Source organism: Triturus cristatus, chromosome 2_2 (assembly GCF_964204655.1).
Source record: "Triturus cristatus chromosome 2_2, aTriCri1.1, whole genome shotgun sequence".
Taxonomy (NCBI): domain Eukaryota; kingdom Metazoa; phylum Chordata; class Amphibia; order Caudata; family Salamandridae; genus Triturus; species Triturus cristatus.
In genome coordinates, this window is record NC_140582.1 from 537,224,259 (window position 1) to 537,245,716 (window position 21,458).

The following is a 21,458-nucleotide window of genomic DNA, read 5'->3' on the forward strand; positions in this document are numbered from 1 at the left end:
ATACGAGGAAATCGGCACGCAAAGAAATTAGCAGCTGCGACGTGTGCTGTGGGATTGGCAAATTTACGTTTGTTTCTTTTGCTGAAGTGCATCGTTTGTCCTGTGAAAAAAGCTGTAATGATTTTACACTGGCAGTGTGTAACCTTTAACACACAAGAGGAGTTTCCCTGAGGACCAACAAGAATGTGTCACTCGCAAGTTTTCCCAGAGCCTCAGAGGGGAAATGCTGTCAAGTTTCCCCAGTGACTTTAAGAAATAATATTATAAGATATTTAGACTGACATTTGGGATTAGCGCCGCAGTCTTTGTTGGAGGAGCCTTTCGTTTCTTTGGGAGGAACATCGCGTGAGGAGTTTACAAGCGTGTCATGGATACCGGCACCTTTGGACTGAGTTGTAGAGTGCAAGGGGAAGTGTTGAAGCAACAACTTATGGCTCGCTTGGTCATGGTCTAACGCCTGGGATGTGTCTTGCGTGTACTGGCGTTTGGAGAGTTGAGCAGTCCCTGATTGTTTTTTTTTTTTTCTCTTCTTCCCTGTTTGTGTACCGGCACAGTACACGTGTGGTGAGGCATTTTGTCAATGTAATCCGAGTTTTTGTGGTTTTTTTTGCCACACGTTTCTGTAGGCAGTTCAACCGTCACGCTGAACATTTGAAGTTTTGCACGAGCGCGAGTTTGCGCGAGTAGTGCACTCACCTGATGAGAAGCTTCGTGGCCATTCTGACGTGATGCAGAGTTTTGCTGCTTCTACAGTGCTCACAGCATCAACGTGCCGTGAGCCACCCGGTGCAGCGTGCGCTGCGTGCCGCCATTTTAGGGCTGGCGTTTTAGACCTATTTAGTTACTGCTATCTCAGCACACGTTGCCAGCCACGTTAATACACGTTTGCCAAAATGGAAATGTTTGCTGCCAGCATATGCTCAACAGTTCGTCGCAGGCCTGGTTTTGTTAACAGCGCTGGTAAACTCTTCGGAGGGCCTGTGAGGTTTGGGCAGACATTATTTTAATTCGGAGCTGCATATAACATTGGCAAATTTTGGGACGCTAACCTGGCTGTGTTTACTGCTTTGGATGTTATCAGCTGAGTGGACCCTTTGGTGAGAATCTCGGGTGAGAGATCGCTCACCGGAGTATGAGATTTCTTATTTCTTTATTTTCATTACTGCAATATTGTTTTGTGGGGGTGTGAGTGAGTGCCTTTATCCTGTGGGGTTGGTGTGTGTCTCCATTCTTGTTCAAGGGTGTTGTGTCATGTTAGTGGCTGGTGAGTACCCATTGTTTTGGTAGGGTTGTGGAGCTGTGTGGAGCGATGTGTTAAAATTTGAGGTGTTTTGGGGGCTAATTGCCCGGTTTTGGATCATAGGGGGTTGTTCCCCTATTTCTCAGTTTTAGGGAGGTGTTTTTCCCCTATTACAAGATTTGATATCTTGGAGTATCATAGGGAAAGTTTTTCCCTATTACAGTGTTCGCAGAGTCTAAGGGAGGTGTTTTCCCCTATAGGGAGGTGTTTTCCCCTATTACAGTATTTGGAGTTTCATAGGGAGGTGCGTTTCCCTATTTCTATGTTCTATGTGTCTAAGGGAGGTGTTTTCCCCTATAGGGAGGTGTTTTCCCCTATTACAGTATTTGGAGTTTCATAGGGAGGTGCGTTTCCCTATTTCTATGTTCTATGTGTCTAAGGGAGGTGTTTTCCCCTATAGGGAGGTGTTTTCCCCTATTACAGTATTTGGAGTTTCATAGGGAGGTGCGTTTCCCTATTTCAATGTTCTATGTGTCTAAGGGAGGTGTTTTCCCCTATAGGGAGGTGTTTTCCCCTATTACAGTATTTGGAGTTTCATAGGGAGGTGCGTTTCCCTATTTCTATGTTCTATGTGTCTTAGGGAGGTGTTCTTTTTGGTAGTGTGTACCCATCTAATTAGTTTCCCTAGGGAGGGGGATGGGGTTCATTATTCTTTTGTTATAGTTATTTTCTTGCGACTATTTGCTGATTTGATGTATAATTATTTGCATAATGTACTTTCTTTTTATTTCTACTTTATTTAAGCAAAGGTATTTTGTGCTATCTTGATTCAATGCATTTATATCTTTTGCTTAGTTTTTCTAAGGAAGGGAGATGTGCTATAATCTATTGTAGTTGTTTGTACATCTTCCTCATTGCTGTCCTGTTCCTTGCTGCTCAGCCATGAGTGATGTCACTTGGAATGTTGAGTGTGGGGGACTGGAGGAGTTGGCAGTTGGAGGAGATGGGCTCAGCAGCAGGGAGGCTGCTCCTGGTGGGGCTTTACAGGGGCCTAGCTGAGGCCTTACAAGAGATCTACATGGACTTTGTGACTAACCAATAAACCTATAACTTGTTCTAAGCCACCTGTCTACGAGACATCCTTAATTATTACACTCTCATATGAGAGCAGCTTAAGGATTGGCCTAAGAGCCCTCGATTGGCGCTCCAAGACAGACTGGGAGTCTGTGCCTGCTCTCTCCAACCCCAGCAATGTAGCTGGGGTCGGAGAGAGGTTCACTGCGCATGATGGTTTGGCCGGCCTGAGACGGCCGGCCAAAACATCATGCGCAGTGAAGGGAGTGCACCACAACTCCCCTCAGTGGAGTCAATCCCGAGGTCCCACCAGCAAGACTCTACAGGAAAAGAGAAATAAAACGAGTTTCGTTTTTTTCCCTTTCCTGCTGAAAGGGAGGAGCCGCCGCTGCCACAACTGCTTATAAAATTAGATAATATTAAAAGATTATTAAAGTGTGTATAAAAAAAGCAAATTTTTTATTTTAAAATGTTACAATGTGCTGTAATTGTGAAGGAATTTGAAATTGGAGGCTAAAAATGGAGTTGATGTCCTTAGATTGATTTCTGGGAGCAGTGCAAATGCATCAAACAGAATACAGTTCGGACGATGGGTTGCGTCCGTTGAATTTAGAAAAGCCCCAACCTTCCCACTGAAAGAAACTTTTTGATTTTTATATATGATCAGGAATTAAATAAAGTCAGAGTCCTTGTCTTCCAGTAATGACTCTATGGGGATGCCAAGATCCCAATAATGATTCAGTCGGGGGTCTCTGGTTTCCAGTCATGATTAAATGGGGCCCACAAAAGTCAAGAGGTTAAGAACCGCTGCTCTAAGGTATTTAGGGCCCGATTAGGATGGCGGGCGGACTTATGTCTGCCTGCCACCCTATCAGGGATTGGGACCGCCCGAGGCTGTAGGCGGTCACGCAGTAGGCATTTTAATGCGACCGCCACCACGGCGGTTGCAATGCCTATATTTTACATTGCGACGGGTGCTGCTGGTTGCAGCACCCACTGCAATGCAAAAAGGGACACTTTAGATATCCCTGCACCACGTGGCAGGCACCATATGGTGCAGGGATATGTAGGGGGGCATCATAGGTGTCCCCCAGGTCCTGTGACTGAGGGCCAGAGGCTAAGGGGGGTCTGCTAGAGGCCATCAATGTCCCTTTCCGCCAGCCTTTTCATGGCGTGTTAATCGCCATGAAAGGGCCGACTGAAAAGAACATCATAATGCCTACGGTGGTGCCTGGTAGGCACTGCCATCATCATTGTTGGCATTACAGACAATCCGACGGTCCGATGGGCTCCTTGAGCCCGTCGGATTTGTGTCATATGGTCTTTCCGCCCCCGACTGTCCACCCACCATCTTAATGTGGCGGGCAGTATTCTGTACTGCGATGGCGGTGCGACCGCCACCCACAGGCTGTTGGTGGCGGTCCCACAGCCATTGTAATCATCCCTGAGTCATAGTTTTGGTTATAAATGCAGTGCTTAGCACAATCTTTTCAGAATACGCCTATGGAGATCACCTCTTCTCACCACTCCTAAATTCAAGAATCACTTGCTCTGTTTGCATAGCATGGTTTGCTTTTGGTTGCTATTTTAAGAGATTAATAACCTGTATGATCTTTGCAATCTAAGGGATGATACAAATACAAAAGTAAGAAAAGCAGTATGCTTTAATGAATACATTCGAAAAGCTAATTTGGAATAAAAAAATTAATAAGTTATGCAAAACAAAAAAGAAAATGAAAGATCCAAAATCGAAAGACCCCAAAATAAGGAATGAAAGTGAGGTCATTTTATCAGTTGTGTTGTAATATATGTGTTATCTATGAAGAAAGATGTCATAACCTGTGTCCCTTTATAATGCAACATGTTTTCCAATTTAGGAACAAGAAACACCTCTTGTCCTGGCTGATACATAACATTAGATACCTGAGGCCTGCAAAAGTTAAACCTCCATTTAAGAGGCTATAAAATAAATGTGTAAATTGATATTATAAGGGAAATCCCAAGTAACACCCGAGCCCACCAAGGTACGGTCCTAGAATATCAGAGGCAGAATACTACCTGATATAAACATTGTCCACAAAATTTCGCCCACTGGAGTTAATAATAGAGAATTCAAACCCAATCTCACAGAGTTATACTGTATTGGATTATGCAATTTAAAACATATTTACAGGCCAAAAACACTTGAAATAAATCTGACTAACTCAAGGATGAATGAAGAATGTTTTCTTGTGGACTTTCTTGGGAGCTTAATGTTCTTCCAGAACTAGTCTAGAATTGGTCCATGCTGCTTCCAAGCAGATCAAACCAGAACAATATTTATCTGCATAGTCAAGTCAGTTCAAAAGAAAGCAAAGAATCCTAAAGCGGATCTGTCCAGCAGCTTGGTGGCTAGTGCTTAGCAGCTAGTGCTAACATTGTAAAAGACAGGTTAGCATTAGAGTTCTTTAAAGCAATTCTCTAATAATGTGATGTCAACGTTGGATACATCGTGCAGAACTCGGCAGTGCAAGGAAGGTATAGTCATCTAGCATGTTACATAGTCAAGTCCCGTTTTGAAAAGAAACATTCTATTTTCAGCCAACATGGTCTTCACTTCATGTTTAAAGTAACCAACATTCTACATATAAGCCTCTATCTACAATATATGGAAGAAAACAATTAGATTGGGAATTAGAGCATCACATAGATTGCAATGTACTCACCAAAAACAGAATTCAATTTTCTCTGCTTGAAGAAAGAAAGTATTACTTGCCTGATGTAAATTTCTTTCGTTTGCGGCAAATCACCAAGGCAATGACCACCACAATCAATAGAAGCAGTACTAATGCAGGAATGCCAAACGTTAATATGGTATAAATGTCTGTATCCGTGTTTTCTGAACTTCCATTTTGTGTTGTGTTCACATCAAAACTAGGTGTAGTCTGTTCAAATCCAGATCCAAATTCTTCTCCATCTATTTTAGCGTAGGACGTCAAATCAGCACTTTTCGTTGGTATTGTATCTACAGCAGGTACCAAAGTGGCTGTTGGATAGGACATGTACTCACTTTCTGAAGACTCTCCATTTTCAGATGTAGACACACTATCTGAAAACAAATATAATATAGAGCGCAGTTATTGTATCATAGTGCTGTAGTTTCAAAAATATACATTGACTGTATGAGTAAGCGTGGCTATGACTTGTTATTGTGTAACATTTCTCCTCTTTAGAATGCTTGAGGTTTGGCCAAATACAAAGAAACTAGATGGCATTTTGATATGAGGAGAAAGACCTTGCTTACTATAGATGCCAGCATGAAAGGGCTTGGTGCATCCTTTCACAAGTAGTTGAAGGTGAGGAGAGGGTTATGGTGTTCGCCTCAAAAGAGCTGAGGAGTGTTATTCTGTTGAGGAATGGGAGGCACTTGCCTGTGTGTGGGCCATGAATCATTTTAAGGTGTATCTGCACGGTTTGCCTTTTGTTGTGAGGATTGATCCTAGGCCTCTTGTCCAAATGTTTGCTTGCAGAAATGCTGAAAATACCACTGCCCTGATAAAGAGATGGGTTGAGAGTCTTATGGAATTCAACCTCCAGGTGGAGTATTTGCAGGTAAAAGAAATGTTCCTGCCGACTGCATGTTCAGGTTACCTATAGAAGAGTGTGACAAACCAGAGACAGAAATTCCTGTATTGTGGGTCAAGGAATCAGCCTTGAACAAGTCAGAGTGGGGATTGGAGGCTGACAAGAATCCAGTTCCTAAGCTGATGTCTGAATGTCATTGGCGGTTGGCCAATTTAAGTGGAGTTCCAGATAATGCTAGGGCATTTTGGAGTATTTAAGAGGAACTGAGCATAGTGAGTGGTGAGCTCTACCTAGTAGATAGACTGATTCCCGCAGCCGGGTTGTGCGAGAAGTTCGTCAATCTGGCCCATGAAGGGCAGTTGAGCAGAAATCTTACTAAAGCTAGAGTAAGAGTAACAGAGTGTCATTAGTGACCAGGCCTTTATAGGCTAGTGGAGGGTTTTGTGAAGGGTTGTTTACAACGCACGGGGAATGATAAAATCTAAAGTAGTTAGAAAGGTTCCTCTATCCCCAGTTCAAGTTCCTGATGAACCTTGGTGTAAATTAGGCATGGATCTAGGGGGACCTTTTGATTTGCTGTCGCTCAATTAGTGGTTTTTCCTTGATTTAGTAGATTACGCTTCAAAGTGAGTCATGGCTTGTTGGGTAAATTCAGTCACCGCCAGGAATGTATTAGATTTCTGAGGGATGTACTTGTGTGTGAGGTTGATCCCAAGACCGTTGTGACAGACAATGGGGTTCAGTTTACCTCTTATGAAATGAAAGATTTCCAGAATGATCTATCTATTGTTCATTTTTGCACTGCTCTCTATACTCCTCAAGCAAATGGTCTGGTAGAAAGAAATGAATCTACTGGTGAGGGCTAGAGTACAGACTGTTTAGGAGAATAAGTTACCGCTCAAGGTTATCCTATGTAAAGAAATGTGGGCACATAGTAATGCGCCAAATGCATAACAGGGATTTCTCCTTTCTAATCCTTGAAGGGGAGAGTGGCTGGATCTAAACTAAATCCTTTATGGTTGGGAGGGTGGTGAAGCTGCTGTGACCTAAAAAGTAATAGCCAATCAGGACAGGTGCAAAAAAAGTTTTGATGACAAACATTGTACTTGTAAGCGTGAATGCGGGATTGGCAAGTTGTTTTTTGTCGAGAGACCCACATGGTGTCCAAAGGGCGAGTCCAAATTTATGGGACCCAAGAAGATTGTAGAAGTAAAAAAGAATGTGGTGGTATTAGATGCGAGTGAATTGCAGAGTATGTCATGTTTGGCAAGGTCTTTCTGGGAGGACCCTGATATGTGATGATGAGGTTGGAGAATAGGAGAGGGGCAGTGGTCCCAGGAGAAGTGGACTGGATAGAAGTCAACCAGCTAGTTTCAGGGCTTATGACCTAACTGATTAGTTCCAATTTAGTCACTATGCCTGGCAGGTGCCGTGCAAGTTTTGTCCAGGGTTTCATTATCCTCCATCATCCAATACCCAGCTAATGAGTTAATTTTATATGTGAGTCCATGTATCATTTGTCTTTATTCCTTGCTCATTTTATCTTTAATCTTTGTAACTAGCCATGCAAATCCTTGCTCCCTTAGTTAGTCTTTTACATGCTACTCATTTCTCCTTTCCTGTCTTATATTTTTATTCATGTGTTTAATATAATCTAAAGATGTGTTCTCATTATTGAGGGGGAAGATGTGTTGTAACCTAGCATACCTAGCATGCTATCTCTTTAACTACTTAGGTGCCGATTCCGATCCGGGTCGGAAAGCACTCCGACCGAGCTGGATCCGGAGTGTTTTCCGACCGAGCCGGAGTCCTGCAGTCCGACCGAGCAAGTACGATGAGGCCGTATGCTGTCGGACTCTGTTCAGTCGGACTCCCATGAAAGTCAATGGGAGCCGGTCGTACGATGCGTACATGGGTCCCATTGACTGAATGGGTACATCGCGGACAGGTGCACCCCCTACAGTGAGTACGCATCGGTACCATCCGCACCGTACATGCCTGTTTTGGGGGGACCCTTGGGTCTCCCCCTGTGTCTGAGTCGTAGGGCTGCGGGTGACAGGGGGTGCAACGTGGACCCCCAAAGGCAACCACTCGGACGATTTGCGAGCCGGACACTCCGGCTCGCACAAGCTGTCCGACACGTGCATCGTACTGGCTCAGTCGTGAATCGCATCCATTGCACGCCACCGTTAGCTTACGACCGAGATGTATGGAGCGGTTCGGACCCGGAAATGACTCGGTCGGTGAATTTCATGTAGCTCGCATTGTACTTGCTCCCTCGTACAGCTGTACGAGTCGGGTGGAAAACACGCGTACGGCTCGTAGTTTTTCCGTCCGGATCGCGTTCGGTGCCCTTCCGACCCGGATCGAAATCGGCCCCAAAGTGTCATCAGGTGGAATCTTGAGTAGCAGAGATTCCTGATAGAGCAGTTGAAGAAAAGGATTTGGTCTATAGGCTGTGTACAGGGTTGACTGGAGGTGGATGCAATAAAGGACTTAAACTAAATGTGTGTTTGAGCACGTCTTGACAGATTGTCTTGTGACAAAGCCAATAATCCTGAATCCACTAATGCCCCTTTCCAGAGCAGTCTGCAATGGCTGGCCCTTACTTAGAGTCCTTAGCCATAATTGACATACAGTTTACATTCCAATATAGCAATGACACTTAGCCATGTTACAGTATTGTCATCAATTGTGACATTGTACCTACACCTCCCACTAGGTATGACATTTGCAATTTCCATTCCCATGGCTCTTGGCTTGGAGCTCTAAGGAAATCTTTGGGACATGATTTAGCTGCATTAGCATTCAGTCAGATCTCTCCTGGCAATAGGACACATCCTGCAAGCATTCATTCATGCATGGCATGGTACATTGCCACCCACTGGCATTTGCACCATTCTCTTGACCAGGATCAGCATCATAGCCACCAATCAGTGAGTGTCAGTCGGGATATATCTAATGTATCCCAGAGTCACTACAATTGGCATTCTTGGTACAGAGTTATATATCACTTCATCTATGCAGACAAAAACTGAAGCCATGAAGTCTGATCCTTAACACACCCCTGGCTAGGTGCATGAAATTGACATCTACATAGCTGCACGCATGCAACGTGCTTCGGCCAAAAGACCCATCTGATACAGTCCAATGGGTAAATGGGTGTGCTGTAAATTCGTCGGGGGAACTTGACATGGATGAGCCACAGTCTATAACTTAAAAAAAAAAAGTTTTTATTAGTGAAATACATTGTACCTATCAGTTGCCTAGATAAAGCAAAACCATATATATTCATATACATAGTCAATCATCACACCATAATTCAGCATAGTAATAGCGAAGATATGTAACATCTTGTATTCCCGGCATGCATCTAACACACCGCTCTATGACGTGGTTTCATGTAACATTGGTATTATGCACACACTTTTATTTCTCGTGTATATTGTCGACTTTGGATAACAACAGTCGTACATGTCCTGCAGATCTCCTAGGTCTACTGTTCTGTATGCTCCCAGAAGGCTTTGTCTATTCCTACCTGGTATGCGTTAGGTCTCTTACAGTGTCCCTATATCTCTCCTTTGGGTTTCCCCATTTCCTTTTTCACTAAATATGTTTGGTATGATCCCCAAATATCTGTGGGGAAGTTCTGAGGTGGAAGTAATTTGATGTATGCATCTGACTGGGTGCTGCAATATACCATATCTGTGTGCCAATATTCTGCCAGGGTGAGGACCGGTCCTCTTGCTCACCTCATCACCACTTGGCGTTTGGCCAGCAGTAGACCTATAGCTACTAATTTTCTGTCTTCTTTATCTATTCTTTTGTCAAACCCCAAGAAGGCCAATAGTGGGTCCATATTCATAGTGGAGTCTGTAATAGCCTCTAGCTCCCGAATGACTGCCTTCCAGAACTCGTAAATATTTAGGCAATGCCGTGCAACATGTATAAATCCAGTCTCCTGCTCCTAGCATCGCTGACATTCCGCTGTGTCTCTTAACCCATATTTGAATAGCTTCTCTGTTGTGTAATATAATCGGTTGACGTATTTAAAATGTATGAGCCTGTGCCGCCCATTCCTCCTCAATCACAGAGCACCAGTATTCCAACAGTCATCATCAATAGTTCTGCCTATATCTCTTTGCCATTCCAATCGTACTTTTGTCATGCCAGGTCTGCGGGTCTCCTGCACATAGGCGTAAAGTCTTGTTACTAATTTGGTGGGGTTATCTGATTGTATCAGGGAGGAAAGTGCAGGCAAGGCCGGAGGCTCTTGCGTGTTCTCACCCAGGCGGTCTCATAATGTGTGTTGCACTCTAAAATATAGAAAACGGGTTAGTACTGTCATTGGGTCTGCCCTTTCTCAAAATGCCTCCCAGTCCTTCACAACCCCTCTGTGAAATAAGGCCCTCATTTTAATAATCCCTAATTTACGTAATGCCATTGCCACACTCCCCTCTTGCCCTATCTGAAACCAGGAACACCACTCCACTGGTACGTGGGGGAGTACAGGAGGGAGCCAGGCTGTCTCTCCAGCAGGTTCCACCAGACAGACATCGTGGTGTTGAAAGGAACCAAACACATCATGGGTGCGAAATAATTGTCTGAGGAAGCATATGAGGGTCCGCTGCATCTCTATGTATATATGTGGTAAGCCATGTGGGCCATGGAGCCAATAGTATGCAGAGGTACTCTGTGCCACTTTCTAATAAAGCTCAAAGTCGGGTGCATATATGGTGAAGGCCATATCATTTGGCATGATGAGAATCTCCCATTTCTTGCACGGTTGTTTCCCAGTCCAATCGCCTTGGTCATCTGGGATCGCAGTGTGACAAATACCAATCACAGAGGTAGTATTGGAATGCTTTGAAACAGGAATAAAAATCTGGGGAGGATAACCATCTTCAAGATAGCAATTCTACCAATTAGCGACAGTGGCAGTTTAATTCAGTGGTTGACATCATCTTCTAATTTGTTCAGTGCTTTTCCATAATTGTCTAACAAGACCGTAGAGGGGTTGGTGTGAATCTGTATGCCCAGATACTTGACAGACTCCATCGTTCAGCGCAGTGGGAATTCTAATGCTACTGGTATCATGGTCAGGGTGAGTGGGAAATGATAGATTTTCCTAATTGATGTTGAGGCCCGAGAGGCCACCACCTCCTTGAGGTTAGGGGCAAGGTTCCATCAAGGTGTCATCTACTTATGCTGAGATGATAATATTGTAACTTGGGAATCACAGCCCCCTGTGTCCATGATATTCACGTAGAGTACACACCAACGGTTCCACCACCAGTGCGTACAGTAGCGGCGATAATGGGCACCCCTGCCGGTTACCTCTAGAGATATCGAATACTGATGAGACAATAAGGCCCACCTGAACTCAAGCCACTGGCGCTGTGCACAAAACCTTGACTAGGCACAGGAACAGCTCACCCACTCCTATTCTGCAGAGGACAACTTGCATGAATAACCATTCGACCAAGTGGAACGCTTTTTCATTGTCTAAGAAAATGGCAGCAGTCCTTACCTCCGGGTCTATTTGTTGTATAGTTCCAAAGAGTGTACGAAGGTTATAGGTAATGCTACGGCCGGGTACAAATCCAGCTTGTTCTGGATGTATCACTCCCGGCATCGAGAGCGCTAACCTGTTTGCCAATACTTTAGCATAAAACTTGGTGTCAACATTTAAGAGTGAGAAGGGCCTGTCTGAAGAGCACTCATTGGGTTCTTTGCTTGGCTTTAGGAGAGTAACAATTAGGGCCCCTCACAATGAGGGTGGCATTATGCCAGTTTGTACCATTTCTTCATACAATGTGACCAAGTGTGGTATATATAAGTCTTGATAAGTCTTGTAAAAAGGCTACTGTGCACCCATCCCTGCCTGGCGCCTTCCCAGATTGTATGGTTACGAGTGCAGCGTTTATCTCAGTGGAGCATAATAGTGCTATCAAATATTCTCTATGTTGCATAGTTAGCCATGGCATGACTTGGTGCTCCAGATAGTCAACAGAAGCCTCCTCATCTGGCTTAACACGTGTGTGATACAGTTCCACATAGTATCTGCGAAATCTATCCACTATGTGTTCTGTGTCATGTATTGGTCGCCCTTCTTGTAGGTCCACAATCCCCCTGCCTCCCGCTTGGGGTGCATTGGGCTGCTATAGTGGCCCCAGGGCGTTACCCCTCTCCATATATCCTGGCTGTTGCGTATTAGCTTATGTGTATCACCTCGCTATTGGCTGTCAGGATTAGGGCTCCCTGTTTTATGGTATTTATTTTTTTAACATTTTCGTCTGTGTTTATCCATATTTATTTTTTGGCCATCTTATCGGTAAGTATCCATATTTAATTTGCGTTTCAAGAATAAATGTACCTGTAAAATGGTATATTTCTGTGTTTATATAACTCTTCGATGTGCACTCAAATGTGGATGCCTGTCAAGTTTTAGCAAGCTTAGCAGCCACATATAACAAAAGACTACACTAACAGGTACATATTAGCATCATGCTACAGATATATGTTCACATATGCCTGTATTTAAAGAAATCTCATCCTGTAATATATCCTTCCATGTTGTCTGCCTGCTCAGCTGTTGCCTAGAATTCTTGAAAGACAGCATTGAGAGTTTCTCACAAGAAGCACTATTTTCAGTATTTTCTGCTTTTAAAAATAAATACAGAAAGGAAACACATTGTTTTCTGTCTGTATTTTTCTGTACAAATCAGTAAATATGGAAAACCGGGAGCCATAAGTCATGATGTTCCCCTATTTTAGCCTTAATCTCTCCTAGTATGGTGTTATCACCTTAGCCCTGATGTCTCCAGATCAGTTATTTCTCCCTCCCGGCGTGTCAATCTGTCCCTCAAGGATTTTAACACTCCTGCATGCTTTGATATTATAATGCCTCTGATGTAAGCTTTAAATGCCTCCCAAATGGTGGAAAAGACGTCTACAGAACCCACATTAGTTGCGAAAAAAACTTCCATTGACTGCGCTAGCTCTGCCTTAAATATTGGGTCCAGCAGAGAGTAGGGGAGGGAACCGCCAAGTGAATGTGGTGCCACAGTACACCAACTCCAAAACCACGGGTGAATGATCAGAATATGTGCGTGGAAGAGGCTCACAATTCCTGGCCTGAGGCACCAGACTCTTGGACACCAAACAGTAGTCTATGCGAGTGTGTGTGTCGTGTTCAGGGGAGTAGTGTGTGAACCCAGCACCTGTGGGATTACGATACCACCATATATCTATTAATCTAACCCATTCTGCTATCTCCAGGAGGTGCCCGGGCAACTGCTGCGGGACATCGGGTGGACCTCTTGAGCAATCTAGCATAGGGTTTAATATACAATTGACCCCCCCCACATTTGCGATAGATCCCCCAAATTGGTGCAGTCAAGCGCTGAGGGTGTGGTAGAATTGTGGGTCTTCGTGGTTGGGACCATATATTCCTACCAATAATATTTCCAGACTATCTTTGTGGCAGAGAGCCACCACATATCTGCCTCCCGGGTCCACATACACGTCTTTCAGTTGAATTCCAGATATGGAGTCTACCCACTCTAGGACCCCACAGGCAAGCAAGGAATTCCACCTGCTCAAAAACGGGCTGCACTCATTGCGAGGTTAGAGCACCGCTCCTTTGAGTCAAGTGGGTCAGTGTGCCATTTAAAGGTTGCTACTACCTTCCGGATCTTTCTGTGGTCATTAAGATTTATAATGTATCAGGTTGGTCTACCGCCATTCACCCTGGGTTTCTCTGCTTGTGTCTATGGTCTGCAAATATTGGCCATGGTCAGTCAAATAATGCATTTCACTTTTTTCAATGGTATCCAACAGAAAACAACCTCTCTCAACTTCTCTCCCACGCTATATGCATCCAAACCTTCCATAGCATAACTTCGTCCCTCCCCCACCCCACTGGTAATCCCTTAAACATAAACAAAAACTATAGTATGCCTTTGGTGGTGAACACATGGGGGTGGATGCCACCGGCCATAAGAATCCGTTCCGGCCTCTTTCATCATGACACCAATTAATATAAATAGTATAACTAACAAAACACTGTTTGCAAAGATATAAGGGCCATGACCCTAGGTATCTAGCCATTCAGATCTCCCAGCTTCTTATTAAACATCAGGCCCAAATTAGCATCGTACACAATGCTTTTCTCACATTAAGTGCCATATTTCACCACACCTACATATTGCAGGTCTGCATTAGGGCCGTTACAGAAATAGCATCAGTGTGCATTCAAGGTCCTCATAACAAAGTAACTTTCCAACCCTCTTGTGAGAGGGTCTCACCATATAATCAGGGTGTACGTACCCCGACCGACACCGGCCCAACCACCTCCTCCTGGTACAGGGGAATCTGGAAACAAATCAATGACGTCCGGCAAAATGGGAGGATAACCCCACCCCGTATCGTGTATCCACACAGGGAGAAAGGCACTGGTCTGACGCAGCGGAAGAAGGCAGAGCTGACCCCGGAAGGATTGATGAATGGCAAGTGAGAAGGGACTGCATCAGCGAGAACGAGAGAGCGAGTTGGACAGACAGCGGAGACGTGGGAGAAGAAGAGCGACTTGCGGCAGAGCTGGTGAGTGATGACGGGAAGGGTGAACAGGGAGGAGGGACGGAGGGAGAAGGAAGGGAAAACGGGCACTTGATATAACGTGTGCATGAGATACTACCACACGCTGAGCACCTTTCTGACTCTAGGACACAATATAGAGATCCTGAACTCAGGGATATACTTGCCCACTAACTTTCTTTATAGAAAAGGAGACCGTCTGATTAAGTAAAGCCGGGTTTCTATACCTCACACTAGGCAACCTGTGAAGAAGCATTCCAGGTCCTATCTTCTTGGTTTTTTCGTTATTCTAGTTTATCGTTTATCTTGGCACCCCCCTCGTCTTCCCAATTCCTTTCTTTTGGATTATCAGCACCCACCAGGTGTGGTGATGGGTGCACGTCTTCTTGAGCCTCACCACTTACAGTTACTGATTGCTCCCTCTTTTTCCTCTCTCAACTTGAGCCTCTGTGAGAGACCACCGAAGACGGGAAGAGAAGGAAGAGACAGAGAACACCACATCAGAAGAATCTGAAGTAGACCCCTTGAGGAATACAGAAGCCACAACAACCTTTTGTCTGAATTTTCCCAATCACTAAAAATAAAAAGAAACCGTCAAAATTAAGAGATATATACAGCCTCCGCGTTTGTTTATCCGGCCTGCGCTTCCACACCTCTTGATAAATCCAATGTTATGGAAATCTTCCAGAATGGTGTGTTACTAAGATGTAAGAGGTGTGTTAGCCACCTATGGTAAACATTTCCAGCAATAGACACTTCTCACTGCAGTTCCACGTGTCTAAAGTTGATTCATAGCATCAGGTGGCTTCTTATTGTGCCTCTGCATCCTACATGTAATTTTCCTCATTTGATGCACGGCGGGGTGATCGTTGCTTTCCTCCACTTCCTTCCTTTTGTTTGAAAAAATGGAACACCAGCTTAGGGTCTGTTAAATAATGTGCCTTTCCTTCCAACATTACCAGCATCTTAGCGGGGTACAACATACTATATTGCAAGTGGAGTTTGCGGAACTTCCTCTCAACTGGAACAAACAACCTTCATGCCTCTTGGACTTGTGAGAAGTCTGGGTATAGGGATAATTCAGGGCCTTCATGGTTCAAGGATTTTTAGCTCACGTGATTAGCGCAGTGTGGTATGTCAGCCTCTTTAATTTAGGAGTTTAGGAGATTATGGGATGGGGAGTAGCCCCTGGGACCGGCCTAGGCACAAGTGAGCTGTGGGCTCACTCCTCTACAAATATCTTTGAAAAAGTGACTCTCCCAAACAGAGTGGTGAGGAGATTCTCCATGTATTGGTCCAAGTTTCCTATGTTGGTTGCCTGTGACACTTCCACTACATATATGTTATTCCTCCTGGATCTTGCTTCTAAATCTTTTGTTTTTGCCTGTAGGGTGTGAAGGTGCTTGCCCACCCTCTTATTCACGTGGCTAGCATATCTTCTGCATCTGACACTCTCTTCTCCACTGTGTCTAGCCTCTCAGTGTGCTTATCTAGTTGCTCCGTCATCCTGTCCATTCTAAACATGAGTGCATCGATCTTGTCATTGATTTTTGTTTCAGCTCCGGGTCCCCCACAGAGTCAGCAGTTTCCAGGCTGGATTCTGTGGTATTCATATCTGCCTCTTTCGATCTAGGGGTCTTACGAGACTCAAATTAAAGTTTATGTTGGGATTTATCATCCTTGCCCATATTGCGTTTTGACTGCTTGTCAGCAGCTGGTGTATCACGGACAGCCCTTGATTTGAGAATTATTGGTGGGGCTCTGTGTAATACACTCCCGTAGGTTCTCATGCGTTGGGTGGGGGGGGATCTCACCCAGGCCAAGCAGAAGGTGCTGCATGCACAGGGGGTAACCGCCAAGTGCCCCAACCACAAAGATACAAGGCTTGTCGCAGGTCAAAGATCCTGAGCACAGAGAGCCCCCGTGATCAGTGCTTGGTCCTTCGCTTTGTTAAAAGGCCATAGGACTTTGCCCACGGGCTGCTGTTATGACTTTCCTTAAAATGCTTTGAGTTAGGGGGCTGAGGGCTCCAGCATGTCAAGGGTGCCTGGTACTGCTTTTCACTTGTGGAGCTGCGTGATTATGGTATCCCCACAGTCCCCGCCGGATTTGCTCCTGCCGTCGGAGCAGCGCGAAGTGTGGAGTCCCACCACTGGCGGTCTAGGTCTTGTCTCTCGAGGCCTCAGCTAACCACTGGGACACAGCTCCTGTCACCGTTCCCCGCTGCACTTGGCTCCTGGTTGTATTTTTCTTTGTTTATTTTCCCCTTTTCCAGCTGGGGCTCTGTGCCGCTTGTAAGGTCTCAGCGCCCCGTTGCCCCTCACAGGGAATCGCCCCACCACAGCCACAGTCCTGAATGGTGTCGTTCAGAGCCCCCTTCCCAGGCCTTCTGTTCGCGATGTGACTCATCGCATTGGGCGTTTCATGATTGTTCTGACATCAACAGACCCCCGATGCACCAGCGCTGTTGTGATTGGGCCTCTGCCCCTTCACTTCACGCTGGGTCAGTCGCTCCCTGGTTAAGCGACTCGCTGCGTGAGCAGTGCTTGGCCAGTGTCGCAACTCGTAGCCTGTTGCACATTGTCGGTCTAGCTGCAGCTCCACTACCTTACATAGAGCCTCGCTTTCTGGATGGCTGGTCGGTTTGTTGTTGCTGCAGGTATGCGGCAGGCTGCTGGCGTCTATGTGGTGCTTTAGGTGCCAGGATGATGTCGGATTGTCGGCTGGGTTATCAGAGCTTCACTGTTCTGCGGCCATCTTAGAGCTAGGCAAGCTCCGCCCCCACCACAGTTTACAATTGAGCAAGAGCATGCCAGTATGGGAGCAAGAATGCCGCCAGCTCTACTCTGTCAGGTTATCTCCAAGGATCAGTGTGCCATCTCTCCAATGCCCTAGGTTTAACCACATGGTCCTTGTCCTGCCTAGTGAGGTAAAATGTAGTGATCAGTCTCCTAAGGGAGAGGGAACGAAGAACACAGCCTAGGGTATGCAAGCTCATAGGCTCATGGGGGACGGAGACATGTAGTGCCCTAAATGCACTTAAAATTCAATAATAATGAAAGATATCAAGCGTCAGACAACTTCTGCAGGCATGTAATTATTGTATAGTAAGAAACATACCTGCTGGATACAAGTCACCTATTGTCTCTAAGTCCATGCTGCCCTGTTGTACTTGCACTACCCTTGTACGAGGTAGCATGGGGTTATTAGCAATGTTCAGGTCAGCGAAGTTGAGATAGTCCAATCGGGCCCTGCGACTAAGGCAATTCCAGGTCCATACTGTACATTGGACTGTGTCAATCATGTCTCTAGAGGGCATGGCGGCTCAGCGCAAATAATTATAATCAAGGGGCATGGGTGTGGGTTGTCCGCTTCTATTGCAGTGTTAAACACATACTGCGAGGGATTGACCTAGTGGGGTACATATTGGGGGGTGCAAAATATTAGTACAATACTATATCAGAGGCACTCAATCCTCCCTGCTCAAAGGGGTAGGTCAGTACCTCCCATGTCATTCTTGGCTGCCAATCAGCAGTTGTGGCTCCTGCAGGTAGGCATGGTAGGGCGGGGGAAGTGGCGGGGCAGGCTGCGAGGGGGGGAGTCAACAGACGGCAGAATAGGGAAAATAAAATAAATAAATCCATTCCATTCCATCGTCTGTAAACTTCCCACCCCGCTTCGCCTCACCGCGCTTACCTGCAGGAGCCGCGACTGCCAACCAGCCCACACTAATCTGTTCAAAAGAGATTGAATGCAAATGAAGTTCAGCCTGTAGAATGGGGATATTTGCAAATAAATAAAGAAGCTTGGGCAGTATTACCATTTCTAGGTCTCGCTAGAGCCAGCGCATGCACTGGTCTAGCGAGACATTTAGTAAGCAGGTTTTTCAAGTGCTACCAAAGGCTTTTGCCAGCCACCAGCTTGCTTTTAATGCGCAGTCATGACGTATATAGGTGGTGTGAGAGACACGGATAGGAAATTGTGCTGTTTCTATGAAGAAAATGCTTTTACGCCAGGCAGCCATGTTATCAGGCAATTCAATAACTATATACATTTTTTCAACCTACAATAATTGATTGCCAATTTATCTTATGTGTCTGTGCTGAATGTTTGGCATGGTTTCAGCCTTCATGGGCCAACGCTGGACACCACTTAACTAGAGATGGGCTGAGAAGAAGCCTTGTGATTTGATCTTCTGCGTTCTGCCCCCCACTAGCCTGAACCTGCATTTAGTTATTTTGTGGCAGAGAAATTGCACTTTTAATCAGACCAACTGTATTTCCAGTTGGGATTTTTTATTTTAAAAAAGCATTTAAAAACAGAACTGTGGTGCTTTGGAATGTAATACATTAATTCAGCCAGCGGTTTTTGTAATAATGGCTTGGAGAGCATCTTTAGCTGCCAGGCCTCTTCTAAAGTAATCATCTTTCTTTGTCCACATGGGTGGGGAGGAGAGACCCCTCCAGTGTTGTGAGGGAGGGTCATGCTTTGAAAGATAGGTCATGCACAACAACTTCCACAGGCTCTGGTAAACAGCTTTGCAGAATGATTAGAAACTACTCATTGGAGATTGGGTTACTGGTTCAGGGGGGAGGGGAGTGAGATCCTACTCAAACAAGCATTTGCATAGCCAATAGGTCTCGCTTTTGGGACCTTATAAGTATTTAGTTATGCAGCACAATATCCTTTGTGCAACAACATTAACTGTTGCATGGCTAAACACTTATAAGGTCCCAAAGGCTAGACCTATTGGCTATGCCAATGCTTGTTGTAATGGCTATTCTCCCTGCAAGGGACAGTGGCAACCGGCCCATTCAGGGATTCTTTCCTCCAGCCACACCACGACCCGGCCATAGTTCTCATGCCAGATTTGGGACATGTCTCTGGTAATCCAGATCCTAAGATACCTGACAGACTTGACCACCCACTGAAGAGGGTACTCCATAGGGATCTTTGCTGTGTTTACAGTTAAAAGGAAGATCACAGACCTCGACCAATTGGTGGCAATCCCAGTAAATACACCAAATTGAGTGAATTCACGCAACATGGGTGCAAGATTCTGGGGAGGATCTTTTACATAGATGGTCACACCATCTGCATAGATTTAGACAACAAGCCTCTGTACCGGAAAATGTAGGCCTTGGTCTGCATAGTGTTGCTTGAGGTGTGCTGCAAGACGTTCCATGGTTATAATAGGATTGAGGAGAGCGGGCACCCTTGTTGAGTGCCTCTGTCAATCACGATAGGGTCAAACACCACTCCATTAATCATGAACCTGGCAGTGGGCAGCATGTGCAGGAGCCTGATCCACTCGAGGAACAGGGGGCTAAAGCCAATACATTGCAATAATTTAAAGAAATACAGACACTCCAAAGAATCGCTGAGTTTCCTAGCTTCAAGAAAAAAGGCTCTAGCCAAAAGCTGTGGATTTAGAGTGCGAAGCAGTGCACAGAGTATACGGAGATAGCAAGTGGTGGGGCGTCCCCCGACAAAGACAACTGATCCCTTCGCACAATATGGGGGAGGAGGGGAAGCATTCTGGCCGCAAACATTTTTGCCAGAATCTTATTAACAATGGTTATCATGGATAAACATTGATCAACTGTTTTGAGTTGCATAAATTGGACTGCTTATCATGTTTCAGAATAGAGACTATTTGGGCTTCCCGAACTGAGAGGGGAAAAAGACCATCACCAACTGCCTCCTCGTACATTGCCATCAGGTGTGGAGCTACTTTCTCCGCATATTGCTTGTAGAATTTGGCAGTCAGGCCATCCAGTCCCGGGCCTTGTTGCCCGGCATGCTATGGATTGCTTGAATAATGTCATCTGTAGTAAAAGCCAGAGCAACTTTATAGAGTCATACTAATCGGTAAGCCTGTCGGGGGCCCTCCACCAGTAGAGTTGTAGAGGGTTGCATAGAATCCAAGAATGATCTGGTTGATATCTTCCGAGGCGTAGCATGTTTCCCTAGCAGGATTCAGTAGCTCTGTCTTGTATTAGCTACTCCATTCCTTTTTGAGCAGGGCTACAAGAGTCCTGCCCGCTCTGTTTCCCGCACCGAAATGATAAGCAGTGGCCTCCCTATGCAGGAAGCATACATCAGTTTCAGCGCTGTCTTCATATTCAGACAGTTTGTTGTAGAACTGTGCAAAATATTGTGTGTCTATCGTATTGAAATAGTGAAGCTAAAGCTTCTAGAGCTCGCACTCTAGCACTTGCTGGTGTGCGCATAAGTATCAGAGGACGCTGGACTGCATAGAGGTACATATACCTCTTATATTGGCCTTGAGGGCCACCCAGAGCACACCAGGGGAGTCCACCATGCCAACATTGTGCACAAAGACCTCAACAATGGCGCTCTGTATCTCAGCATTGAAAAGGGCGGCTCTGAGTATGTTTGTGGGAAGTCTCCAGGTGAAACACGGTCAGGCAGGCTGACTGACAACAATGTTAAGATAACCAGCGCATGATCCAAGAGTGTTCAAGCTAGATGCTCAACACTTGTGTGTGCAGACATCCCTCGTTGTATAATTGACATACAGTTAACACCATATGAAATTGCTTCTGATCACCTGCAGATAATAAAAAACAGAAGTGGGGAAAGGGTTGATATCTGAAAATGCCCTGCACATTCTCACATCTTGTTATATCTTGGCATGCAGGACCATGCTTATGATAAAGCTTTGCCAGTTACTCTCATCGGGTGTTTCAAACAACCAGTTGATGCCACATGTTCAACCATGCTTCAAATAAGTCAAAATGAATAAAGGCTGCCCAAGCCCTTGGGCCTTCAATTACAAAAGTTAATAATTGAGAACTAATACTGAGGATTCCACTTTTTATGTCTGTTTTGTCCTTATTTTTTTTCATTGTGAGTTTTATTAAACTCTGCATGTATCCTTGTTAATTTTGAGTTCTTTAAGAGTTGACAATATACAGTAAACTGAAGAACAGGAGGATAAGGAGGTTGAGATTTTAGT

At 45.1% G+C, this 21,458-nt stretch overlaps 1 protein-coding gene and 1 long non-coding RNA gene across 3 annotated transcripts in view; one reads left to right on the forward strand and one right to left on the reverse strand.

Moving 5' to 3' along the window:
- LOC146862472 (uncharacterized) overlaps positions 1-15,064 on the forward strand; it is a 169,483-nt gene extending 154,419 nt beyond the window's left edge. Inside the window, exons 2-3 of the long non-coding RNA XR_014978131.1 lie at positions 14,328-14,482; positions 14,921-15,064. This is a non-coding gene — a long non-coding RNA (uncharacterized LOC146862472). The remainder of the gene's footprint in view (positions 1-14,327; positions 14,483-14,920) is intronic.
- TMEM154 (transmembrane protein 154) overlaps positions 1-21,458 on the reverse strand; it is a 153,101-nt gene that overhangs the window by 78,173 nt on the left and 53,470 nt on the right. For both annotated transcript variants that reach the window (XM_085641673.1, XM_085641672.1), the window contains exon 2: positions 5,070-5,402. In XM_085641673.1, coding sequence (XP_085497799.1) covers positions 5,070-5,402 — 333 coding nt within the window. The remainder of the gene's footprint in view (positions 1-5,069; positions 5,403-21,458) is intronic.